Source organism: Meriones unguiculatus, chromosome 17 (assembly GCF_030254825.1).
Source record: "Meriones unguiculatus strain TT.TT164.6M chromosome 17, Bangor_MerUng_6.1, whole genome shotgun sequence".
Classification (NCBI taxonomy): Eukaryota; Metazoa; Chordata; class Mammalia; order Rodentia; family Muridae; genus Meriones; species Meriones unguiculatus.
The window spans coordinates 19,974,671-19,996,396 of record NC_083364.1 but is presented as its reverse complement, the minus strand read 5'-3'; the positions used below and the strand labels follow the sequence as shown (position 1 = coordinate 19,996,396).

The 21,726-nt window shown below is 51.8% G+C and overlaps 1 protein-coding gene across 1 annotated transcript in view; it reads right to left on the bottom strand.

The window, feature by feature from the left end:
- The window catches only part of Catsperd (cation channel sperm associated auxiliary subunit delta), a 38,128-nt gene that overhangs the window by 15,266 nt on the left and 1,136 nt on the right, over positions 1–21,726 (bottom strand). Inside the window, exons 2-9 of the mRNA XM_021632969.2 lie at positions 20,618–20,672; positions 19,976–20,052; positions 19,228–19,300; positions 17,821–17,938; positions 16,831–16,895; positions 13,064–13,177; positions 7,789–7,872; positions 110–260 (exon numbers count right to left, since the gene is read on the bottom strand). Coding sequence (XP_021488644.2) covers positions 110–260; positions 7,789–7,872; positions 13,064–13,177; positions 16,831–16,895; positions 17,821–17,938; positions 19,228–19,300; positions 19,976–20,052; positions 20,618–20,672 — 737 coding nt within the window. The remainder of the gene's footprint in view (positions 1–109; positions 261–7,788; positions 7,873–13,063; positions 13,178–16,830; positions 16,896–17,820; positions 17,939–19,227; positions 19,301–19,975; positions 20,053–20,617; positions 20,673–21,726) is intronic.

The window sequence follows — 21,726 nt, the reverse complement described above, 5'->3', positions numbered from 1 at the left end:
AGCTATCGACCCCCTCTGGCGGATTCCATGGGCGTGAACATGTACAGAGACCCGAGGTCCCTCAGCCCACACTGACCCCGCTGGAGGAGGCCGACAGGACGTGGCTCACCTGCATTGGGCGACACCAACAGGCTTGTCTGGCTCCAGAGGATCAGAAACCCCCTCTGACGTGGTTTGATGATGACGTCAAGGAACTGGTTGTACTCAAAGGATATCCCCGCACTCTGGTTCAGGGGGTACTCCGTGTAGAAAAACTTCGCCTGAGATGAGAGAGGTGGCGGAGTCACAGTCCTGTCCAGTATTCCCAGCATCCTGACGCGCTGTGGAAGTAGGTGCCCCTCGAGTCAGGGAGGTGGCCACCGGGCCTGGGGGAGCTCCAGGGACTCTGCCCAGCCCCAGGTCCTCCCAGGGCACTCCACAGTGCGTGTCCTGCAGGGCGACCCTCCTGGGTCTGACCAAGGGGGAAGCAATGGAGACTTTGGAAGGATTGCTGATCTGTGTGCGGGTGTGTGCCTGTGAGTACAGGGGCCCACAGAGGCCAGATGCTCCAGAGGCCCTGCATCTGGATTCTGAGAGGTTGTGAGTCACCCAGTCTAGATGCTAGGAACTGAAGTCAGGACCTCTTTAAGGCTGGGGCTCAATGCGGACCACTCATGGCCAGCGTTCGTTGTGACTGAACCTCAAGTCACCTGGGAGACAAGCCTCCAGGCAGCCCTGGCGGATCTGGGTGTGTATATGGGGTGAGAGTTGATTAGGTTAACTGAGGTGGGAAGGTCCAGCCATGCAGGCAGCACACTCCCCGTGCAAGGGTCCCAGGCATAGAACAGAGCTGAGGATGGGCCAGCAAACTGCATTCCTGTGACCTGGGAGCATGAGGCAGGTAAAGCCTTTCATCCCCAAAGTGGCTTTTGGTTAAAGTGTTTACCACAGCAATAGAAGGAAACTGTACAGGAACCAACCTCCTGCCGGGCCCATAGCTTGTGCTTTCAATATAGGCAGCATCTTGTAGAGGAATGTTAATTCAGAACATGGCTGTTCTGGCAAGAGATCACATGCAAAGACCTTCCAGGTCTGTGTGATCAGGCTGGAATATCAACACACCTTTAATCCAGGAGACAGAGGCAAGCAGATCTGAGTTCAAGGCCAGCCTGGTATAGAGCAAGTTTGGGGTAAAGAAAAGCTTAGGTTTAGGTGCGACAGTAGGCGCCTTGAATCCCAAACAATGAAGGTTTAGTTTGTAGAAGGAAGCAGCCATATTTGAAAGTGATGTCTAATTGGGTGGCAGAAACAGTGAGGGATCAGAGAAAGACTTGACAGAATAAGCTATGCCCAACTCTCTTGAGAAGAGTGAGGAAAGGGAAGGTACTTAAGGGGCAGTGCAGAGAGGAGAGGAGGCAGGTTTACCGGGACAGTACTAGAGAGACAGGTTGCAGAGAGAATTCAGGTGAAGACCAAATGAGCCAGAGAATGAGAGGGAGCCAGATTACCGGAGTCAGTTTAAGGCCGAGCAGAGTAATTCAGAGGCTGAGAGAAAAGCCAGGTAGAATAAGTCAGCTCTGACAGCTGAATCAGCCAGCTATGAGCTCAGAAAGAACAGGAAAGGCTGAGCTTACTCAGCAGTAAGTCTCAGAGGCGGGAAACATGCTAGGCCTAGATTAGATCAAATGGAGACTAGAAGCTTCCAGGACTAGGCCTAGGTTAGAGGACAGAGGCAGTAAGCCTCCCTGACAACAACAGAGCCAGGCAAATAAAACTTCTTTTTCAGCAACCTGGGGCAGAAGTGGGGCAGGTTACCAGAGTGGCATGGGGGAGAAAAGAGTTTCCTGGGGTCAGTGACAGCACTGTCAGGAGACATTTGTAGTTAGCTGGCGTGCAGTGGCAGCACAGAAGCCTGAGGCACCCAAGAAAGAGGCTAGGCCACCGGGAAGCAGGCCTGTTTTGGGAACACATCGGCCACACGGTACGTTCTGGGTGCCGTTCAGCATGCACACGCTCCCGTCCTGGACAAAGGCTGACGTGGCCTCTCACAGGGAGCAGGTTGGTTCGCTGTGATTATGCCCCTCTCCCAAGAGCACAGTGCCTGCAGGCCAGCATGGGTCACGAGGGCCATGCAGAGCAGGCCAGCTGCACCTCCTGAGACCCCCTGCCTGCAGAAATGCTGCACGAGCCAGAGGGCAGGCTGGGGGTGTCCCACACCTTCCATCCCGGGACTCAGGGGCAGCAGGGTCCCTGCACGGTCCGGCCAGCCTGCTCTACAGAGGGAGACCTTGCTTCGGAAAACCAGGTAAGAAGGGACTGGAATGACAGCTCATCTGTTAAGAGTACTAGCTGCTTTCGTAGAGGACCCCCGTTCGATCCTCAATTGGACCTGGTGTAATTCCAGATCCAGGGGCTCTGATGTCTTTTCTGGCCTCTACTGCACTGAGCACTGCTGACGTTCAGTGCAGACACACACTCTGGAACAACACCCCCCACACACAAAATACACAAACTCCTTAGCTCCATGCCTCCCTGGAATGCAGAGGTTTGGTGAGTGAGCGCAGAAACCCCTGCCCCTGGAAGCTTCCACCTTGTTTCACAGGAGTGCCCCTACCCCCTACGGGGGACCGGAAGGATGCTTAGCTGCAGAGGCGCTGGATGAGGTCACGCTGCAGGGATGATATAACCTACACGTACCCCTTTAGGTGTGAAGAGCTGTCGTGTGTGCACGTCTAAGGAGCCTGGGAGGCGGCCCTGGATCCCACCGAGCTGGAGCTACAGATGGTTGGGGATCGCTGGCTGCGGATGCTGGAACGGGAACCCCAGCTCTCTGTAGGCCAGAAGAGCTGCTGGGCTAGCGCCCCAGCCGCTGCCACTGCCATCTGCTTCTTTGCTTTGGCTGTTTTGTTTTGTTTTTTGAGATAGGGTCTTACGATGTAGATCCAGCTGGCCTTGAACTCACAGATCTGTCTGTCTCTGACTCCGGAGCACTGGATTTAAAAGGATGCACCACCTGTGTGTCTGGTTTTCTGCCGTTTTCTTTTTTAGGCAGAGTCTCTCACTGGCATGGAAGTCATCAACTAGACCAGGATGATGGCCCAGAGGGCCCTGGGTATCCTGCTGCCTCCACACCCAAAGCTCTGGCATTTCCACTCTGCCACACGTTTTTATCTGGGTTCTGGCGGGTGGAACTCAGGTCCTCAGACTTGCATGTCAAGCATTTTGCTGACTGAGCCCAAAGATACAGTTTAAAAACACTACTGTGTAGTGAGAATTTTGGAGTTTTGGTTTCTTTTAAAAACACAGAAATAGCTGAGCATGGTGTCACATGCTTTTAATGCCAGCACTTGAGGAGGCTGAGGCAGGCAGACCTCTGTGAGTTTGAAGCCAGCATGGTCTACAAAGCGAGTCCAGGACAGCCAGAGCCGCACAGAGAAACCCTGTATCAGAAGAAACAAAACAAAATAAAATAAACAAACAAACAAAAAAAACCCCACAGAAATATTGTTAAGAATGTTTTCGTTTTAGTCTCAGAGGTGAGACGTGGGGCTGCTTTGCAGCAGCTGACTATGATTGGCCTCGTACTCTGGTAGAGGCGTGGTTTTGCCAGATTCAGATAGTTTCTGCAAGTGTGTGATGTTTGGCATTCTGGGAACTTTTCAGCAGGTACACAAATGCTAGAGCTCTGAGAGATGAGAGTGTTGCTGTTGTTGTTGGTTTCTGATGGTTGCGGTTTGTTAAAAGAAGAAATGAGGAAGAGGAGAAGAAATTAGATATCCTGATGGTGAAGATCAAGCATGCTCCAAGGAGCTCAATGCCGGGAAGTAGCAGGAAGTAGTCTAAATGATGTCGCCCTTGTCCCAATCCTTGACTTTATTCGGGGATCTCTTTTCTTTCCTCTCTAACCTTTCTTCTCTTCTATCTAGTGTTAGGAAGTTGAAAGGGTGGAAAAAGTGTGGAGAAGGGTAGAAGAAAGAAGAACCCACAAAATAGCAAATGTCAGTTACAAATGGCGCCCAACTTGGGGCTAAGCAGAATGGGAAATGTGATTTCAAATGCCAGAATGGATATTTCGTTTCAAGACACCAGCAAAAAAATTTACTGGGGCTGTTACTTCTGGGGTATCTCCCCCCCCACAAGGGGGATTTTCTGTTTTTCCTTCCTATATTCTGTTTCAGAAAAAGGGTGGAAGAGTGGCTGAGCAGTTGGAAAACTTGTGGGTGGAAATGGAGGGACCTGAGAAACAAAAAAACAAAACAAAAAACAAAACAAAAAAATGGCTGAGATGGGAAAACGAAAGGGGTCTCTCTACTTTCTCTTTTCCGAAAGTGTCACAGAATTGGCAGGGCAACTGGAAAAACTGCAGGTGGAGGTGGAAGCACAAGGGAGGTGAGGGGCACTGGAAAAGGGAGAACAAGAAGGCTCAGTCCCAGTGACTGGGCAAGAGAGCGGGCCTTTCTCACAGGAGGAAAAAGGGAAGGAAACCTTGCCAGAGGGTGGTCAGGTGAGAGAAGAGCTGAAAAGGCTGGAGAACAGTCTGATGAAACAGCCCATTTTCAGGGAAAGGGTCAATCTTAAACAAACCATGCCACCAGAGTGGGAGGAGGGGCAGCCCAGGGCTACGAAATAAATCCCCATCAGCTTTCCCAATAGTCATACAGCATGTGCCTGCTAATGGTGGGGAGCAAGGCTGTGACATGATAGGACAGTGTCCTGTAGAAATGATAGATCGTTTTAAAGAGGACATGATTTCACATGGGATGCACTCACCTTATGTAAAATAAATTCTAAATAAGGGGGTACTCAAAATAGAATTATTCCCCAAGACTGGAAAGGGTTGGTGACAGCTGTACTAGAGGCCAGTCCACAGTTGCAATGGTTAACATGGTGGAGAGAAGATGCTACGAATATTGCACAGCAAAAATAGAGTGAGGAGAATGAATAGTAAAAGGTCAGTTGCTGGTTGAAGGGAGGTACTTTGATCTACAAGCACAGATCCAATTTGATGATGCTACTATAGAACAATGTCTCTTAGCAGCTTTAAGAGCTTGGGTAAAGTTGTGCAATCCAGGGAAAGGTCCACCTTGTTAACAAAGATTACACAAGGCTCTTGAGAAGCCTTCACTGATTTTTTTTTTTAACAAATATTAGTCTCAGCTGTGAACAATCCATATCAGAACCCAATGTAGGACAGGCTGATAGAGACCTGGGTGTATGAAAATGCAAATACTGAATGTAAAAAAGTTTATTAGACCATTAAAGGAGGGAGCAGCACCTATGGAAAACTGGATAAGGGATATTGATTCTAATGTGTACCATGCTAATATAATAGGTCAAGCTATAGCTATTGAGCTATAAGCTATTGCTTATAAGCTATAAGCTGTTGAGGTCTCCCGTATCAAAATGTCCATTGCTTCAATTGTGGGAAGTATGGTCAATTTGAAAAGAGATTGTGACACGCCACTAAAGGTCTCAGATCTCAAAAGGTTTGGTGCTTTAATTGTGGAAAAGTTGGACATTTGCAACAAAACGGTAAATAAGGCATCTCTAAGGGCAATGGGTTTTCTAAATATAAACCAGAAAGAAGGCCCAGGCTTCCTGGGGTGTCCAGGTGATGTGGTAAGGGCTGCCATTGGACGAATGTAGGTCCAAGAGAGCTATCTAGAGCAATTTCTTGCCATTGGGAAACATCCTTGGGTGCCTAACTCGAGTCCCTGCAGCAAAAAGTACAAGCTGTTTCAGATAAAAGCAGCTGAGAGTCACCAGGTTATAGAAAAAACTGCGGAATTAAATCAACCTATATTCTATAAGGATGTGTTAACATCAAAATGGAAGCCTGCAAAAGTTTTACATTGGGGATGCATATTTGTTTATATTTCCATAGAAAATGAAAAGTTGTAGATACCATCAAAACATTATCATTATTATTATTTTGGTTTTTGTTTTTTCAATACAGGGTTTCTCTGCGTAGCCTTGGCTGTCCTAGACTTGCTTCGCAGACCAGGCTGGCTTTAAACTCACAGAGATCTGCCTGCCTCTGCTTCCCTGAGTGCTGGGATTGCAGGCATGCACCACTGCACCTGGCTTCATCAAAACTTACAAAGATTAGAACTGAGCATGAGAGGTCTCTGAAAAACCTTGGCTACTGACCCAAAAAGCACATAGTTCATTGAAATTGTCTGTTTATAATTTCCCATGACACCTCGCACAGTTAGTGGCTTCAAAGAGAAGGTGAGAAACGTAGTGAGAATCTTGGGGGCTCAGTTTCTTTGAAAGACAAAGAAAATATCATAAGAATATGTTTTTGTTTTAATCCCAGCTGTGGGGAGTTGGCCCCACGGATTTACCCCCTGTTGTAGCTGAGGTGTGGTTTTGCCAGCTGCAGATAAGTTTCTGCGAGAGTGTGACATTTGGAATTCTGAGGCCTTTTCAGAAGGTACATAAATCTAGCGTCCCAGAGGTGTGGTGGTTTGTTGCTTGGGTTTTTGGTCAGTTGTTTGCACCAAGAAGCCCGACACCCCTAATCAACAGGAAGTAGCCTAACAATAATTCACAAAGCATCGAGCGAACGCCCTTACGCTGCTGACCTGTGATTCTCAATGTGGTACCCCATTCCTTGAGAAGATACCATGGGGAGGAGCGAGGAGCTCTGTGCCCAGCAAGCCTGCACCGGCTCCCTGCAAGTTTGCTCTCTAGAGAGATGGCATCCGGGATGCAGAAGCCCGGTGCTCGGGATGGCGGCAATCAGAAAGCATGAGATGACTGTGCGTCCCTGTCCCGGCACGGGCACCCTCCTCCTCCAGGCCCTGCACACAGGCCTGCAGGGACGATGTGTGGGACCCTGTAGTCCTGGTCACCGTCATCATGCTGAGCTGACTGCAAGCATGAGCTGCCGGTCAAAAGCTGAGCCTTTGGCCAGCAAGCCCAAAGCACTCCCTCGATTACATGCACTCCCACCACCGCTCAGCTTTCCTCCTGGAGCTGCCCCGGTAAGGGATCGAGAGTGTTGCCTGCCATGACCAGCCTGTGGGGAAGGCCCCTAAAGAAAGACTGTCTGCAGTTCTACAGACACACAGGCCAGGATGTGAGGAAACAAAAGTGCCAGTTGGGGCAGATCATCACCTTCACTTTCTGCTTTGTCTTGGGTTTGGATCATCAGTGAAGCTCTGCACAGAGCCCTCAGGGAGGGAGGGGTGGGCGGATGGATGGATGGATGGACAGGTGGATGGGTGGGTGGATGGATGTGTGGGTGAGTAAACAGGTAGGTGGACAGTGAGGTAGATCGGTAGACGGATGGGGTACATGGATGGATGTTTTGTAGGGCAGGTGAATGGATAAGTGAATGGGTAGGCGTGTTAATGGGTGGGCTGATGTATGGATGAAGGGTAGATGGTGGATGGATGGATGGATGGATGGATGGATGGATGGAGAGTGGGCGGGTGGATGACTCAGTTGATGGGTGGATAGGTAGATGAACCGGTGGGTAGATGGGTGGATGGCTGCCTGGCTGGCTAGCCAAAATGGCTTGCTGGGTAGGTGGTACCTGCTGGGAAGATGAATGGAAAAAGAGCGCATGTGAGATACAGCAAGCAGCCTCCAGGTCTAGCACGCCGCGCCATGCCATCGTTTGGGAAGTAGAGGCGGCAGGATGCAAAATCCGAGAGCCATCTATATGAGATTGTATCTCAAAGTAACTAAGAGCAATCAACTAAACCACCGAAAGAGCCGAGTGCCGCCGCCGGCCCCCTCCAGCCCCCAGCAAGGCCCCGGGTCTCTGAGGTCGCTCTTCACGCCCCGTGCAGTGCTCACCGAGCCTTGTTTGATCACGAGTATCCCCACCTGAGACATGGAGTGAAAGTAGAAGATGCCTCCTAGGGTCCCGTCAAATGCGTCCTGTGGGGGAAAACAGGAGATAGCGGGTGAGAGTCGACCACAGTAACATAACACAGTAACAGCGGAGACAACACCGTGCCTTGTAGTTAAGCCCTGAGTATAATCTACACTTTCCATGCCCAGGAAGGCAAATCTCCTGCCTCCAGAATACAGCAGCCAGAGCGAACGGGGGTCGAGGACAAGGGGTGACACCCGTGACTAATCACACTGACTGACAACCCAGCTCTGTTTTCCAGATTTCCCTGCTTCTTCAGCCCCACATTTTCACAAGACAAAATAGATTCTTTAAAGATGTGTTTATGCATTTTATGGTTATAATGCCCTGTCTGTATGTCCACCTGCACGCCAGAAAAGGGCACCAGATCCTGTTATAGATGGTTGAGAGCCACCGAGTGATTGCTGGGAATTAAATCCAGGACCTCTGGAAGAGCAGCCAAGTCTTTGTTTGTTTTGTTTTGTTGAGACAGGGTCTCTCTGTGTAGCCCTGGCTGATGTGGAACTCCCTCTGTAGACCAGGCTGGCATCAAACTCACAGATCCGCCCACTTCTGCCCCTAAGCAGAGGCATTAAAGGGATTAAAGCCGTGCACCACCACTGCCCAGCTCTGATGTAGAGGTCTTAAAAAAGATTCCCCTTCTTTCTTACTAAAGTGTGTATGTCTGCTTTAGCGGGTGCAGCTGCCACCAGGGGTCAGAAGAGGGCACCAGATCCCTGGGGCTGGATCTGGCTACAGATGGTTTGTGAGCTGTCTGATGGCAATGGCAGGAGCCGAACTCTGGTCCTCTGAAAGAAAAGCCACTGCTCTAACCTTTGAGCCATCTCTCCAGTCTCCCTTCTGGGGTCTTGACTGGATAGAAAGTATCCAGTGGTTGAGGCTGGGGCTCAGTTGGTAGAGCACAAAACCCTGGGTTCCATGGCCAGCATCCCGTAAGCCAGGCGTGTGCAGGAGCTGCTCTGTCATCCCAACACCTGGGCGGTGGAACAGGAAGGTCAAGAGTTTATAGTCTTAGCTGGTAACCATGGCACCTGCCTGTTGAGTGTTCTCAGCACTCAGGGATAGCCTGATCTACAAAGCACGTCCAGGAGAGCCAGAGCTACACAGAGAAACAAACTCTGTCTCATAAAACAAACAAACAAACAAACAAACAAACAAACAAACAAAAAGACTTAAGGCTGCTGGACTGGTGTGGGGATGCATGCTTTTAATCAAGCACTTCTGCGACAGAGGCAGGTAGATCTTTGTGAGTTCAAGGCCAGTCTAGGCTACACAGTTACAGGACAGCTTGGGCTATGTAGAGAGATCCTGTCTCAAAACGTCAAGAACAACAAAAAGACTAAAGACTGCTATGCTACTGTGTGCATGGCCTGTCTATTCAGCCTGTCTTTTAGAGAACAATGTAGCAACCAACACTGCTATGCCTTAGAGTCCAAAATGGTGGCCACCTAGGGCAAGCTTCTGCTTGCTCTGAGGCACAGTGCTTGAGAATGCTCATTTGGTAAAGAGTCACTTGGGGTCAGTTAAAGTGACTTCCTCCTTGTAAACCACATTAAGAGATTTCTGTAGAGTCCCTTACCGGGGGCTGGAGAGATGGCTCAGAGGTTAAGAGCACTGGCTGTTCTTCCAAAGGTCCTGAGTTCAATCCCAGCAGCCACATGGTGGCTCACAACCATCTATGATGAGATTTGGTGCCCTCTTCTGGTGATTAAAGGTGTGCCCCACCACAGTAGAGCAAATATGTACCCCAGGCTTGCCCCCCAACTAGGACTATGCCTCGCCCTCTTCAGCATAGCCTACTGGTGTGAGGCACAACAAATGGCTTATTTTCTTCATTAATGATTGATGTGGGAGGGCCCAGGCCACTGTGGGCAATGGCACTCCTAGCCAGATGGCCTTGTGTGCTATAGGACAGCAGGCTTGTTGGGAAACCCTTCTGCCAAAGTCATGTTTGCTATTTCACACTGAGCTCAGTGTCTGGGGAACCCAAATCCCACATCCTCATCATGTAGACCTTTGGGAAATTACAGGTCCGGACTCCCTTTCTCCTGGCAGAACCTGCCCAGCAAGCTCTTGGGATTTCTGAAATGCCTCCCCTGCTAATGAGGCATCTCAGTACCTTAAGCGCCTAGCAAATGACATTTGCCACTCCTCCCCCGTCCCAGCAGAGAGAGCCACACAGGTTGAGCAGGCCACAGGGAGCAAGCTAGTGAGCAACATGAGCTCCCGGCTCAGGACTCCCTCCCTCACTAAGGCAGTAGACCTGAGAGCTTCAGGAGGACAGCTCCTTCCTGCTGACGCTGCTTTACTGTCACAGTGTTTGTAACCCTGAGAGCGACCCTGAGACAGAAAGGCAGAGGAGAGCGGCACTAACGGGTTGGGCTGTGATCTACATCTTTTGAGCTCACCCCCTTTCAGGTCAGCCTCTTTCTCCCCATCTCTCAGCCTCCTCTGCCTGCCAGGAGTACCATCAAGTTGGGAGCCCAAATCTGGAGCTGGTAGTTGCTGCTCTGTGGGTTCTTCTTTAACCTTTATCCCCCTAGTTTTCACCCCAAACACTAGGTAGGAGAGGAAGGAAGAGAGGAGAGGAGGGAGTGAGAGAGAGACAAAGAGAGAGAGAAACCCGAACCCAATTTCTTTCCCAACCATTCCTTCCAGTCTCCAGTCCAGCCCTTCAAACACTTCTCCCAACCTCAGCTCCCCAGCAGCCCCTTCAGCAAACAGCTCCTTCTCCCAGTTCCCAGCTCTGGCAGCTCCAAACACTAACAGCCGTCCCAGCCCTCCTGCTCAGCTCAGCTCCTCCTGGCTCTGCTGTCCCCCAACAATATCTTCTGCACACCCGCCTTCTCCTCCCACTCTGCTAGCCCCATGCCCGCAGCCTCAGCTGGCTTTTTTAATATCCTAGCCTATTCCCAGAAATCCAAGAGGCAACCAACACTGAAGGTCATAGGGTCAGGCAGCTCCGACAGCTAAGAATTTTTTTTTTTTTGCTTTTGTTTTTCTAGACAGGGTTTCTCTGTGTAACAGAGCCCTGGCTGTCCTAGATTCGCTTCGTAGACCAGGCTGGCCTCCAACTCAGAGATTCCCCTGCCTCTGCCTCCCCACGTGCTGGGATCACAGGCAGTGCGTGCGCCACCACACCGGCTCAGCTAAGAATTCTTAAAGGGCCAGTTGGCTAGCAATTGGGAGTCCTTCAAAGAGTTAAGAGCACAAGATAAAACCACACTACACAAATCCAATAATGAAACCGAAGCACTCAGAATAATCTCATCACCCTCCAAGAGTCCCGTGTCTAAATAGCACACCGGAGTCCAAACCTTCGCCATACAAGGAGCAGTTCATACATCACGGCCTTCCTCTCACAGAAAGGCTGGCGGTCTTTCTCTTCTGCTTTTCTGTCATGTGCCCTCCCCTCATTTCCCATTAGCTTCTTTTCATAACACATCTTTTTGCTAGACTTTTTTTTTTTTCTTTTCCTTTTGTCAGGGTTTCTCTGTGTAGCCCTAGCTGTCCTGGTCCTGTAGACCAGGCTGGCCTCGAACTCAGAGAGTTCCACCTGCCTCTGCCTTCTAAGCCCTGGGATTAAAGGCGGGCGCCACCACAGCCCAGTTTCATGACACATCTTTGAGACGCCATCTTGGCATTAGAAGGAAACTCTTGGAGTTAGAGGGCAGCCATCTTTAAGTCAGTGTTCTTAAAATTAGAGACGGCCATCTTGACAGCAGGATCAGCAGGTACCTTGAAGTGAGACTTCCCAGCCTCCAGAAACATGAGAAATGAGTTTCTGTTGTGTTGTGTTTTGTTGTTGTTGAGACAGGATCTTACTCTGTAGCCCAGGCTGGACTTGAATTTGCTATCCTCCTGTCACAGCCTCTCAAGTGCCTTCATACCCAAGCTGGACTCTCTGTTTCTCATCTCTCGCCCAGTCCTGGGTATTTTGTTAGAGCACCAGAGAAAGCCTAACACAGGCTCCTTTTGGAGTGCTGAATGGACACGGTTTCGGTTTTTTCCTATTCTGTATTCGTGGTTGGCCTGCATGTGTGCCTGTGCACCAAATGCCTGGTGCTGGTGGAGGTCAGAAGAGGGTGATCGCCTGGGACGAGAGTTAGAGGTGGCGGCAAGCCACTGGCAGGTGCCAGAAATAAAACCTGGGTCTTCTGGAAGAGCCGCCGGTGTGTGTGTGTGTGTGTGTGTGTCTGTCTGTCTGTCTGTCTTTGAAATCTCACTTGGAGTCTTGCTCGCCTGGTCCCGGGTTCATGCAGCCAGGTAACCCTCCTGCTGGGTCTCAGTGGCTATGACTACAGATGCCTCATGGCCACCTCTGTCAGTTTTGGTTTTGGTTTTTAGCGATAGGGTCTCTTGGTGTAGACCTGGCAGTCCTGGACCCTCTCTATAGAACACAGTGGCCTCGAACTCACAGAGATCCGCCTGCCTCTGCCTTGAACTGTCATCAGAGATGTGCGCCACCACCTCACGGCGCCTGCCAGTTTTTACTGACATGTATTAATTGCAGGTAGCATTTCCCCTCCATGTCCGTTTCGTTCTTTGATCATATCCTCCCTCATCCTCTCATGTCCCCTCCCACTCCTGCCAATCACCTTCCTCCCAAGTGGTTCTGATGACTGCCTGAGTCAGGGAGGGTTTCTATGGCTGATGAACGCTATGACCAAAAGCAAACAGGGGAGGAGGGGGCTCATTTCACTGCTCCACAGCACAGTCCCTCACCAGATGAGCTCAGGGCAGGAGCTGAAGCACGGGCCATGGGGGACCGCCGCCTGGTGGCTGCTCCCCACCCCAGCTCGCTCAGCCTACTTCCCTACACACCCAGCACCACCTGCCTGTGGTGGCACTGTGGGAGGGTCCTCCTCTACCCACCATCAATCATTAGTCAAGAAAACACCTCACAGGCCAACCTGATGGAGGCATTCCACAAACGCAGCTTCACACATGACTCCAGATTGTCCGGCTGACGTAACAGTAGCCAGAACACTGAGCCAATGTGTTCCACCAGGGTGGTCTGCAGGAGTGGGGCTCAGGCTGCTTCCGGAGCCACCGGCCGTGGCTGTAGCACTGATGCGAACATCCGTCTCTCCTCACCCGCAGTGTTCACTGCCTGCTCAACGGAGGAGGCCGAGGCCGGGACCTCCCCAGAGCCACCTCCACTCGGCTTCTGACTCTCCTTCCCCAGCCACATACCAGTTTTGGAGCCTCCAGGGGCTGGAAGGAGAATCCTCCATTGTCAGAGGTGTACACGTTGGTACCAGGCAGGGGGCCGCCCTGGAGATATGCAAACATCTTATTCGTCATATCCTGGGAAGAACAGGGTGAAGACGTCACAGGAATGCTCGGTGGTGGATTGTCCGAGCATGCACGATGCCCTGGGTTCTGTCCCAGGTACCACAGAAACTCAGCTGCCAGCACAGGGCCACCTCCTGGAGCCTGGGAAGAGGACGGTCAGGAATTCAAGCTCCACTTTGGCTAAACCTGAGGATTCGTTCCACTGACCTATTCTTGGGCGTCCAGTTCACAAGGGGGACAACTCTGTGTTTCCATGGAAACCTATATGAGGTGACAATTTGGGAGCTTCGGTTTCTTTAAAAAACACAGAACTATCATAAGAATGTGTGATCATTTTTTCCCAGGGTGTGGAGATGTGGCGCTGCTCAGACCGCCTGCAGCAGCTGACTGATTTGCTTCGTGCTCTAGCGGAAGCATGGTTTTGCCAGCGGCAGGTCAGTTCTGCGACTGTGGCATTTGGAATTCTGAGAACTTTTCAGAGGGTACATAAATTTGAAGGCCCCGAGAGGCGAGGTTTGGTGGTTGTGGCTCATGTAGGGAGGTTGGTCACGTTGTTAGTTGCTGTGGTCAAGGAAGAAACAGAAGGAAATAAATTAGGTTCAGGATTTTTCTAATTCCTCTCTCCCTTCTATCCTTCTTTCTCTCCTATCTAGTGATAGGAGGTGAAACGGGGGATGATAAAGGATAAAGAAAAAGAAGAACCTACAAAGTATAGGTCAGCTACACCTATATACAATTAAGTGCTCACGGGAGAATTCTTCCCTCCCCGTTCCCCAAAAATACAGGCTCTCGGCTTAGGACACCACAGCTAATAGGAGCATCTGACTGACGCAGACTGTACTAACTCCAAATCCCTGATCCCAAATGAACACCCTGCCCAAGCAGCTGGGACAACAGAGGAGGGCCACTGCGCTTGGCACAGCAGCTTTGCCTTTAACAATCGAGAAAGGAGAAACAGCCAAATGACTCAGCACTGCAAAGGGTAGAAGGGTGAGCACACAAACAGAAGTTGTGAGGCAGATGAAAGCCCCAAGGCTACCACCCTCTGTGCGCCTCCATTCAAATGCTGTGCTGTCTGAATGGCGATGGCCCCTGGAGGCTCATGGGCCTTGGTCCCCAGTTGGTGGAACTGTTTGGGAAAGATCAGGAGGTGTGGCCTTTGTGGGGGAGGCACATCCCTGGTGGGGTCCGGTCAGCTCTCTCCCTGTCTCCTGCTTGCAAATAAGGATGTGAGCTCTCTGCTGCTATCATCTTCCCACCGTGACGGCCATGAACTGACCCTCTGAAAATGTAACAAGCTCCTTCTTCTAGAGCTTGCCTTGGCCATGCTGTCTAAGGACAGCAACAGGACAGTAAGTAGGACATATTTTAAAACAAGGACGTTACAGAAGTGGGTGGTCTCCCATCTCTGGGGTGACTATCAGAGAGCTGAATGAAGGACAGTTCTGTGGAAATGGACATTTCTGGACAGTAGCTTCCCCTTGTTAGGTCACATAGTAGGACCCCAAAATGGCATCACTGTGGACAATGGCCTAAGATGGTAGTCTAGGCCCAATCCAGAGCATATTTTTACCAGGTAAGCAGAAGCTCAGCATTCCTCAGAAATCCTATGACGCACGCTCCTCTGTCAGGAGAGTGTCACTTTCCTTCCTTGTCTCTAACTGTCAGCTTGTACAGAGCGCACCTGCTTCTCGATTAACACAAACAGCCTGGGTGAGCTCAGCGACCCACCCTCCTGCTCAGGTAAAACCCGTGCGCGTACCCGCCAGGCTGCTGCTCTGCACTCCAGGGAGGTAGCTCGGCGGAGTGCTCCCCAGTAAACCGCTTCTCTGCCCCTGGCAGGGTCTAGCTTGGTGGTTTCACCTCGCCTTGCTTATACCCCTTACCTATGGCTTCACTTTGGGCGGGGTCAATGACCCCTCCCAAGTAAACCAAAGTTCAAAAGTACTAAATGTAAAACCCACAAGTCAGCTATAAGCTACAGTGTGAGGTCTGTTTCAGGCTCCTCCCAGAAGGGTTTCTGCACTGGCCCAGTGGGATGGGGTGCTGGGAAGACCCCTCTCTGGAAAACCCACCTAGTGGAACTTTCGGAGGAGAAAAGCTGTTAGAACCCCCAGACCTCATCCCACACCACACTGATGGCCGCGTTTGTTCCTCCTCTAGGATGGATGCCAGACTTTTCAAGGTTCAAAAAATCAACCGATTTGCCTGCCCTCCTCCGAGTATCTGGAGATCTTAGCATGACACATAAAAGGCCTCCGGTTTCCTACTGCATGCCACACTGACCAGCCCTAGCACGTCCTGCACCTGCCGGCTGGCTTTCACAGCCAGCAGGTGCTGTGTGGGTCGCAGGCGGAAGAAAAGCGGTGGTGGGATCACCCAACAGCGCCACTTGTGACCTTTGGGTCACAGCTGTCCTAGGGCGAGTGACAGCTCCTCCTGGATCTGGGGCCTGCTCCACAGGAGGAGGGAAGCCCAAGCCTGAGTTTGACCCTTGCTCGGAACTCTGGGGTCACAGGCTTGTGGAACCCAAGACCACCCTTTAGCTCAACTGGCAAGGCCGGACTATCTCCTGACACCCATTTATGCCAAAGCCAGACATTGCTCTTAGCCCCGGCCATGGGAGGCTTCTTGTCAATGAGCAGCAGAGGACGTGGGCTCACTGTGGCACCAGGCGCTGAGAATGAGCGACAGGGCACATAAGGACACCACACCCTCGGGGCACAGAGTGGGGCAGAAGGAATCTAAAAGCCGTTAGGAAAGGTGAAGGGGCCTAGAAAAGACCACCTTCCCGATGGACAGCAGCCACTGCTATCACCAACAACCAACGTTTGTCAACACTCAGTCCTGGGTGGGGCTCTGTCTGTCCCGCTGTTCCTGCCCAGATGTGGGCCACCAGCTGCACCCTGAGAGGGTCAACCATTCTCCCTCCCTCCCTCCCTTTCTCTTCCTCCCTCCCTCCCTTCCTCTCTCTTTCTCTCTCTCCCTCCCTCTCTCTCCTTCTCTCTTCTTGAGACAGATTCTAGGTAGCCCTGGCTATCCTAGAACTCACCTGGCCTGGAACTTTACCTCCTGAACCTGTATATTTAAAAGGAAGGAAGGAAGGAAGGAAGGAAGGAAGGAAGGGAGGGAGGGAGGGAGGGAGGGAGGGAGGGGGAAGGAGGGAAGGAGGAAGAAAGGAAGGAAGGGAGGGAGGGAGGAAGGGAAGGAGAAAGGGAGGGAGGGAGGGGGAAGGAGGGAAGGAGGAAGGAGGGAAGGAAGGAAGGAAGGGAGGAAGGAAGGGAGGGAGGGAGGGAGGGAGTATAAAGCAGTGTGAGCTGGATGTGGGGGTCCCACCTGTCACCCTAGCTCCTGGGAGGTGGAGACAGGAGGACTGAGAGTTCTGGGTCATATTTTGCCTGGGCTATGTGAGACCCTGCCTCAAAAACCAAGAAAACATTACACACACAATAATAATAATGAAAAAAGGCAGACTTTTAGATCCTGTTGCCTGGTCGGCCCCGCGAGAGATCTGCAGCTCTCCCCACCTCCCGGGCCAGCCTTCCTGTGAGTCTGGGGGAAGGGATGCCGCCAATGGCTACCATTCCACAGCCTCTGTTCCTAGGTCATTCCCAAGTACTTGAATTTAGAGTAGCGTGCCTTTACTATGTAAGGTTCCAACTCACCAGGCAAAAGGAGTTTTGAAAACAACAAGTGTCGCCACTAACGTGTGAGACAGGTCCCGATACACCTGAAGGGAAGATATATGTTAAAATGTATGCATTATAAGTATATATGAATTTTATACAGGAACTTATATGTGTGTGTGTGTGTGTGTGTGTGTGTACATAGCACAGGTGCCTGAAGTGGCCAGAAGAGGGTGCTGGGTTTCTCGACATGGAGCTATAGGCAGCTATGAGTCTCCAGTGCCCTCGTTTTTGCTTTTGAGACAGGAACTTATTGGCCTACAACTGGTATGTAACCCCGGTCAACATCCAACTTGTGAAGCTCTTCCAGCCTCTGCATCCAAAGGGTGCTAACACACCCGGCTGCATGCTTCTAGTTCTCCAAAGTTAACCATTAGGTCAGGCATGGCAGCACATGCCTGCTACCCAGATGGAAGGCTGAGGCAGGAGGACTGAGTCCGAGGCCAATCTGCCCTGCACAGTGATGCCCTTCCTCAAAGCAGAGCCAACAACAACAAATAAAGCTGGGGGCTGGAGCGCTGGCTCAGGGCTGAGGAGCACTGGCTGAGCTGTCCCAGGCCCTGGGTTCAGTTCCCAGCACCGACATGGCTGCTTACAGCCTGTGGGACTCCAGCTCCAGGGGATCCGATGCCCTCTACTGGCCTGCATGGGCGCTGCAAACAAGCAATGCGCAGACAGACATGTAGGCAAACATCAAAGCACATACAATAAAAGGACAGACAAAGCCCACGGAACTGAGGAGTGGAGCTGTGGCTCAATGGGCAGAGCTCTGTCTCGCTTAGCATGCACAGGCCCCGGGTTCCACCCCGGCACCAAACAAACCAGGCTCGGTGGCACATGCCTGCCAAACCAGCATGGGGGTGTGAGGTCACGGTCATTCTGCTTACATAGCTAGCTCAAGGCCTGCCGGGTTACATGAGGCAAAACGAGACTACGTGCGTGGACAGGCAACAGAAGGCTGGGAGTCACCTGGCGGCTGACTCCAGACGTTGTCGAAGTAACTGTAAGTGTAGATTTTTCTGTTCACCACGAAGATCACTCCTTCATTGACAGTAAACTGAGCGCTTGTGACTGATGCCACTCCCACCTAAGAATAATGACACGCACTGTGACAAAACATCCGAACCGAGCACCTGAAGGGTGGAGGGTTCCTTCAGGCTCACAGAGAGGACGCCCCGAGGTCCATGGGGCGGGGGCACATGACGTCGGCCACCAGGCAGCTGGTCCGGTCATGCCACAGCTGCGGTCAGGAAGCACAGGCCGGGGTGGCTGCCCGCCTTGCTCTCTGTGATTCAGTCTAGGACCCCAGCCCATGGGGTGGTGGCCCCTGCTAAAGTTAAGGTGGCTCTTCCCACCTGAAACTCACTCACAGACCTGTAACCCCAGCTCCAGGGGGACCCTACCCTCTTCTGGTGTCCGAAGGCACCGCAGGCATGAGTTACTCAGACACACAAACATCTCTTTAAAAGGATCCTTTTTTTATGGGTATGTGTGTCTGGCACATGCCTTGGGGTACTTAAGAGGCAGGAAGAGGGAATCAGATACCCTGGGGCAGGAGTAAGAGGTGGTTGTGAGCTGCCATGTGGGTGCTGGGGAGGAACCCAGGGCTCTAACCACTGAGCTTCTCTGGTTTCATATTCTGCCATCAGGTCTCTCTGAAGTTGGAGTTCTCTGTTGGGCTGGGCTGGTATCTAGTGAGCCCCAGGCTCCTCCTTCTTCCCTCTCTGTACACCACGCTTCTCTGTGCATCTTGACACTTTCACCGAGCCGTCTCCTTGGCCACTAACTCACTTGCTTCTTCCTTCCACACTTGGATCTGGGTCTGCCGTCATCTGCCTAGGTGCTAAGTCAGGAAGGCAAAGCTGGTCTCTGCTGAGCTACGTGCATCCTCTTCCTTCTCAGCAAAACAGAGACCGGAGCGATGGCTCGCTGGCTAAGAGCACTGGCGGCTGTTTCAGAGGACCTAGGATTGGTGCCCAGCACCCACAGAGGCTCTCCGCAGTTAGCCCAGTTCCAGGGAATCCAGCACCCTCCCCTGGTCTCCCTGGGCACCAGGCATACAAGCGGCTCAGGGACAAGAATGTAGACAAAACACGATACACACAAATAACAAATCATCAAATAAATATTCGAAGGGAAGGGAACAAGAAAAGGAAAAAGGAAGAATTATTACAGGGATGAATGCAGAGGCCGGAGGGGCGGGGCTCTACCGGAGGTGGGGTGGAGGGGCGGGGCACTATCAGAACTGGGATGAACTGGGTCTTTCATCCCTGAGGCTCAGCATCTCTAAGAGCACGCAGTAGAAGAGCTCCCGGCTGCCCCTAGTCTCCTCTCAGTGGGACGCACTTGGGAGTCACAGGTTGAGGAGGTATCTACCTTCATTGACTTGGGAATGACGAGTGGTGGGAGGCTGGTCTCAAAGTTGTCCTTCGACATGAAAACCTGCTGCCTGCGACCAAGAGGAAAGGTGGAATCAGGAGGCTCCTCAGGCTGTGGGCAGCTCTCTTCCCAGCTCCCCATGGCCAGGCTCACCCACATACAGTATAATGTACAGTGTGCCTACCTGTTTGCTCTTTTATTATTATTTTTTTTTAATGACAGAGTCATAGAAGAAAAAAAAAAAGACCACAGATGAAATAGCCCAGGCAAGGGGGTGGCACAGGCCTGCTGTCCTGGCACTTCAGAGCTGAATAGGGACGATAAGAGTCCCATGCGCGTTAAAACCCATGCCACCAAGCCCGACTGAACAGGACGGAAGGAGGGAAGTGACCCCTGTAATCTGGCCTCTGACCTCCACACAGGTGCTATGGCATACTCAGGCATACACACAAAGAAGTAAGTGCAGTTTTAAAACAATTTAAGCCAGGTGTAAAAATCTATATATTTTTTGTCAATCTGTGATGGGCAGAAGCTGAGGGCTTGGCGCCTATCCCCAGAGGGGCTCTGCTAGTGCCCAGGCCTTCCTCTGCACGTTCCCGCCCAGCCCAGCTGTATACCCTGCGGGCCAGAGATGGTTGACCGATAAGGAAAGAGAGGCTGGGACAGAAGGGAAGGCAGGGGGGAAAACTGGGGGAGGGGAGGACAAAGGGGAGGGTGGGGGAGGGTCAGGGAGGGCACTGCTCACCCTAGGTACAGGACAAGGTTACTGGAACACAAGTTCTTGATCACGAGTGTGGTGGGTAAGGCGTAGAACAGCATGTCCTGCAGAGAGCACAGCGTCAGCCAGGAGGAGCAGGCCCGCCCCTCCGTACTCAGGAGGGTCAGAGCTCAGTGTCTGAGCCGGTGAGATGGCACGTCACCTGGGCAGCTTAGGAGAGCTAGCCCAGCCCAACATCTACCCCATCCGTGGGCTGCCTTTGTGAAGGCAGGTCCTGCAGAGCCAAAGCTGCACGATCGCCGTGACAGGGCAACAGCAGGATGTCCTAGGAGTCCCAGTGAGGCTCCAGCACTGACAGAGCAGCAGGAGCCAGAGGCCTCGGGCCAGGCCAGTGACTCACTGCAGTGAATGTTCGCAAGGAAAGCTGCGAGCGCAAAAGGGTGTGCTGTGGGACACACTGTGACACACCTCGGCTTCCTTGGTAAATTTTATTTTTTTAGTTTTAGTTTTGGTGGAGGGGGGTCGCAGGGCCAGAGTGTGGAGATGGAGATGGTGGGACCGCAGTGCACAATGTGAAACTCACAAAGAATCGATAAAAAGTTAAAAAAAGAAAGAAAAAGCAAGGTGCTCGCTATGTGGTCATATTGGCTTGTGCGAGGAACCACGTACCCCTTCGGCTTGCGGCACGGAAGCAAACATCTTCCCTGTCCTCACTGTGCGCGGCCTGGAGGGATTCAAACACACAGCCGACAGTCAGGTATTGCCTTCTGATTTAGCCTGTTTTTAAATGTTTTCCTACTGCCCTTTTAATTTTTACTTCATGTGAATGGATGTTTCGGCTGCAGTCTCTCTGCACACCGCAGGCATGCTGTGCCTGAGGTGGCCAGCAGAGGGCGTCGGGGTCAAAGGTGAGTGAGAGCCTCTGGGTGGGGGCTGGGAACCGAACCTGGGTCCTCTGCAGGAGCAGCCAGTGCTCCACCCAACCGCTGAGCCATCTCTCAGCCCCTCAAGTCCATTTGACATTCATCATGATCTCTGGTGCTGTGATGCCTCTGGACACACGACACAGCAGGCAGGCTTGGTGCTTCAGGGGTTCTGGGAGTCCTACAGCCTTGGAGGTTGGTGGGAGGTAGCTCCTGCCCCAGTCCCCAGAACTATGTAAGAGACAGGCAGGGTGCTGTCAGCTCAGCACCACAGAGGCAGGAAGCAAAAACAGGAGATTCCACAGAGGCTCAAGGGTAAGGGCCTGCCGTATTTAGCAGCAAGCAGAACAAAGAAACCCCAGTTTAAGCAAGGTGACAGGAAAGAAGTATGTCCAGGGTTGTCCCCAGACCTCCACAAACATCGGACCTGTGGCCTCGCTCCATAAAAGGGCTCGCTGAGAAGCCTGCTACCTGAATCTGGTTCCGGTACAGAGAACTGACTCCTGAAAACTGCCTTCCGACTTCTCACACTCCTCTGCACGGGTACGTGTGCGCACACACATGCAGACACACACCACACAACTTTAAAAATTAGCCAGGAGTGGTAACACATCTTTACTCCCAGCAGAGAGAGGCAGGTGCATCTCTGTGAGTTTGAGGCCAGCCTGGTCTACCTGGTCTACAGAGTGAGCTTCAGGACAGCCAAGGCCACACAGAGAAAACCTGTCTCAGAAGAGAGGCTCAAAAACACCTTTAAGCGGCCCTAACATTCCCAGCTTGTCCCCAGATCCAGCTGAAGGAGGCTTCCCCTGCCCTGCTCGGGCTCTCTTTGATCTTAGCCCATGCACAGTGCCA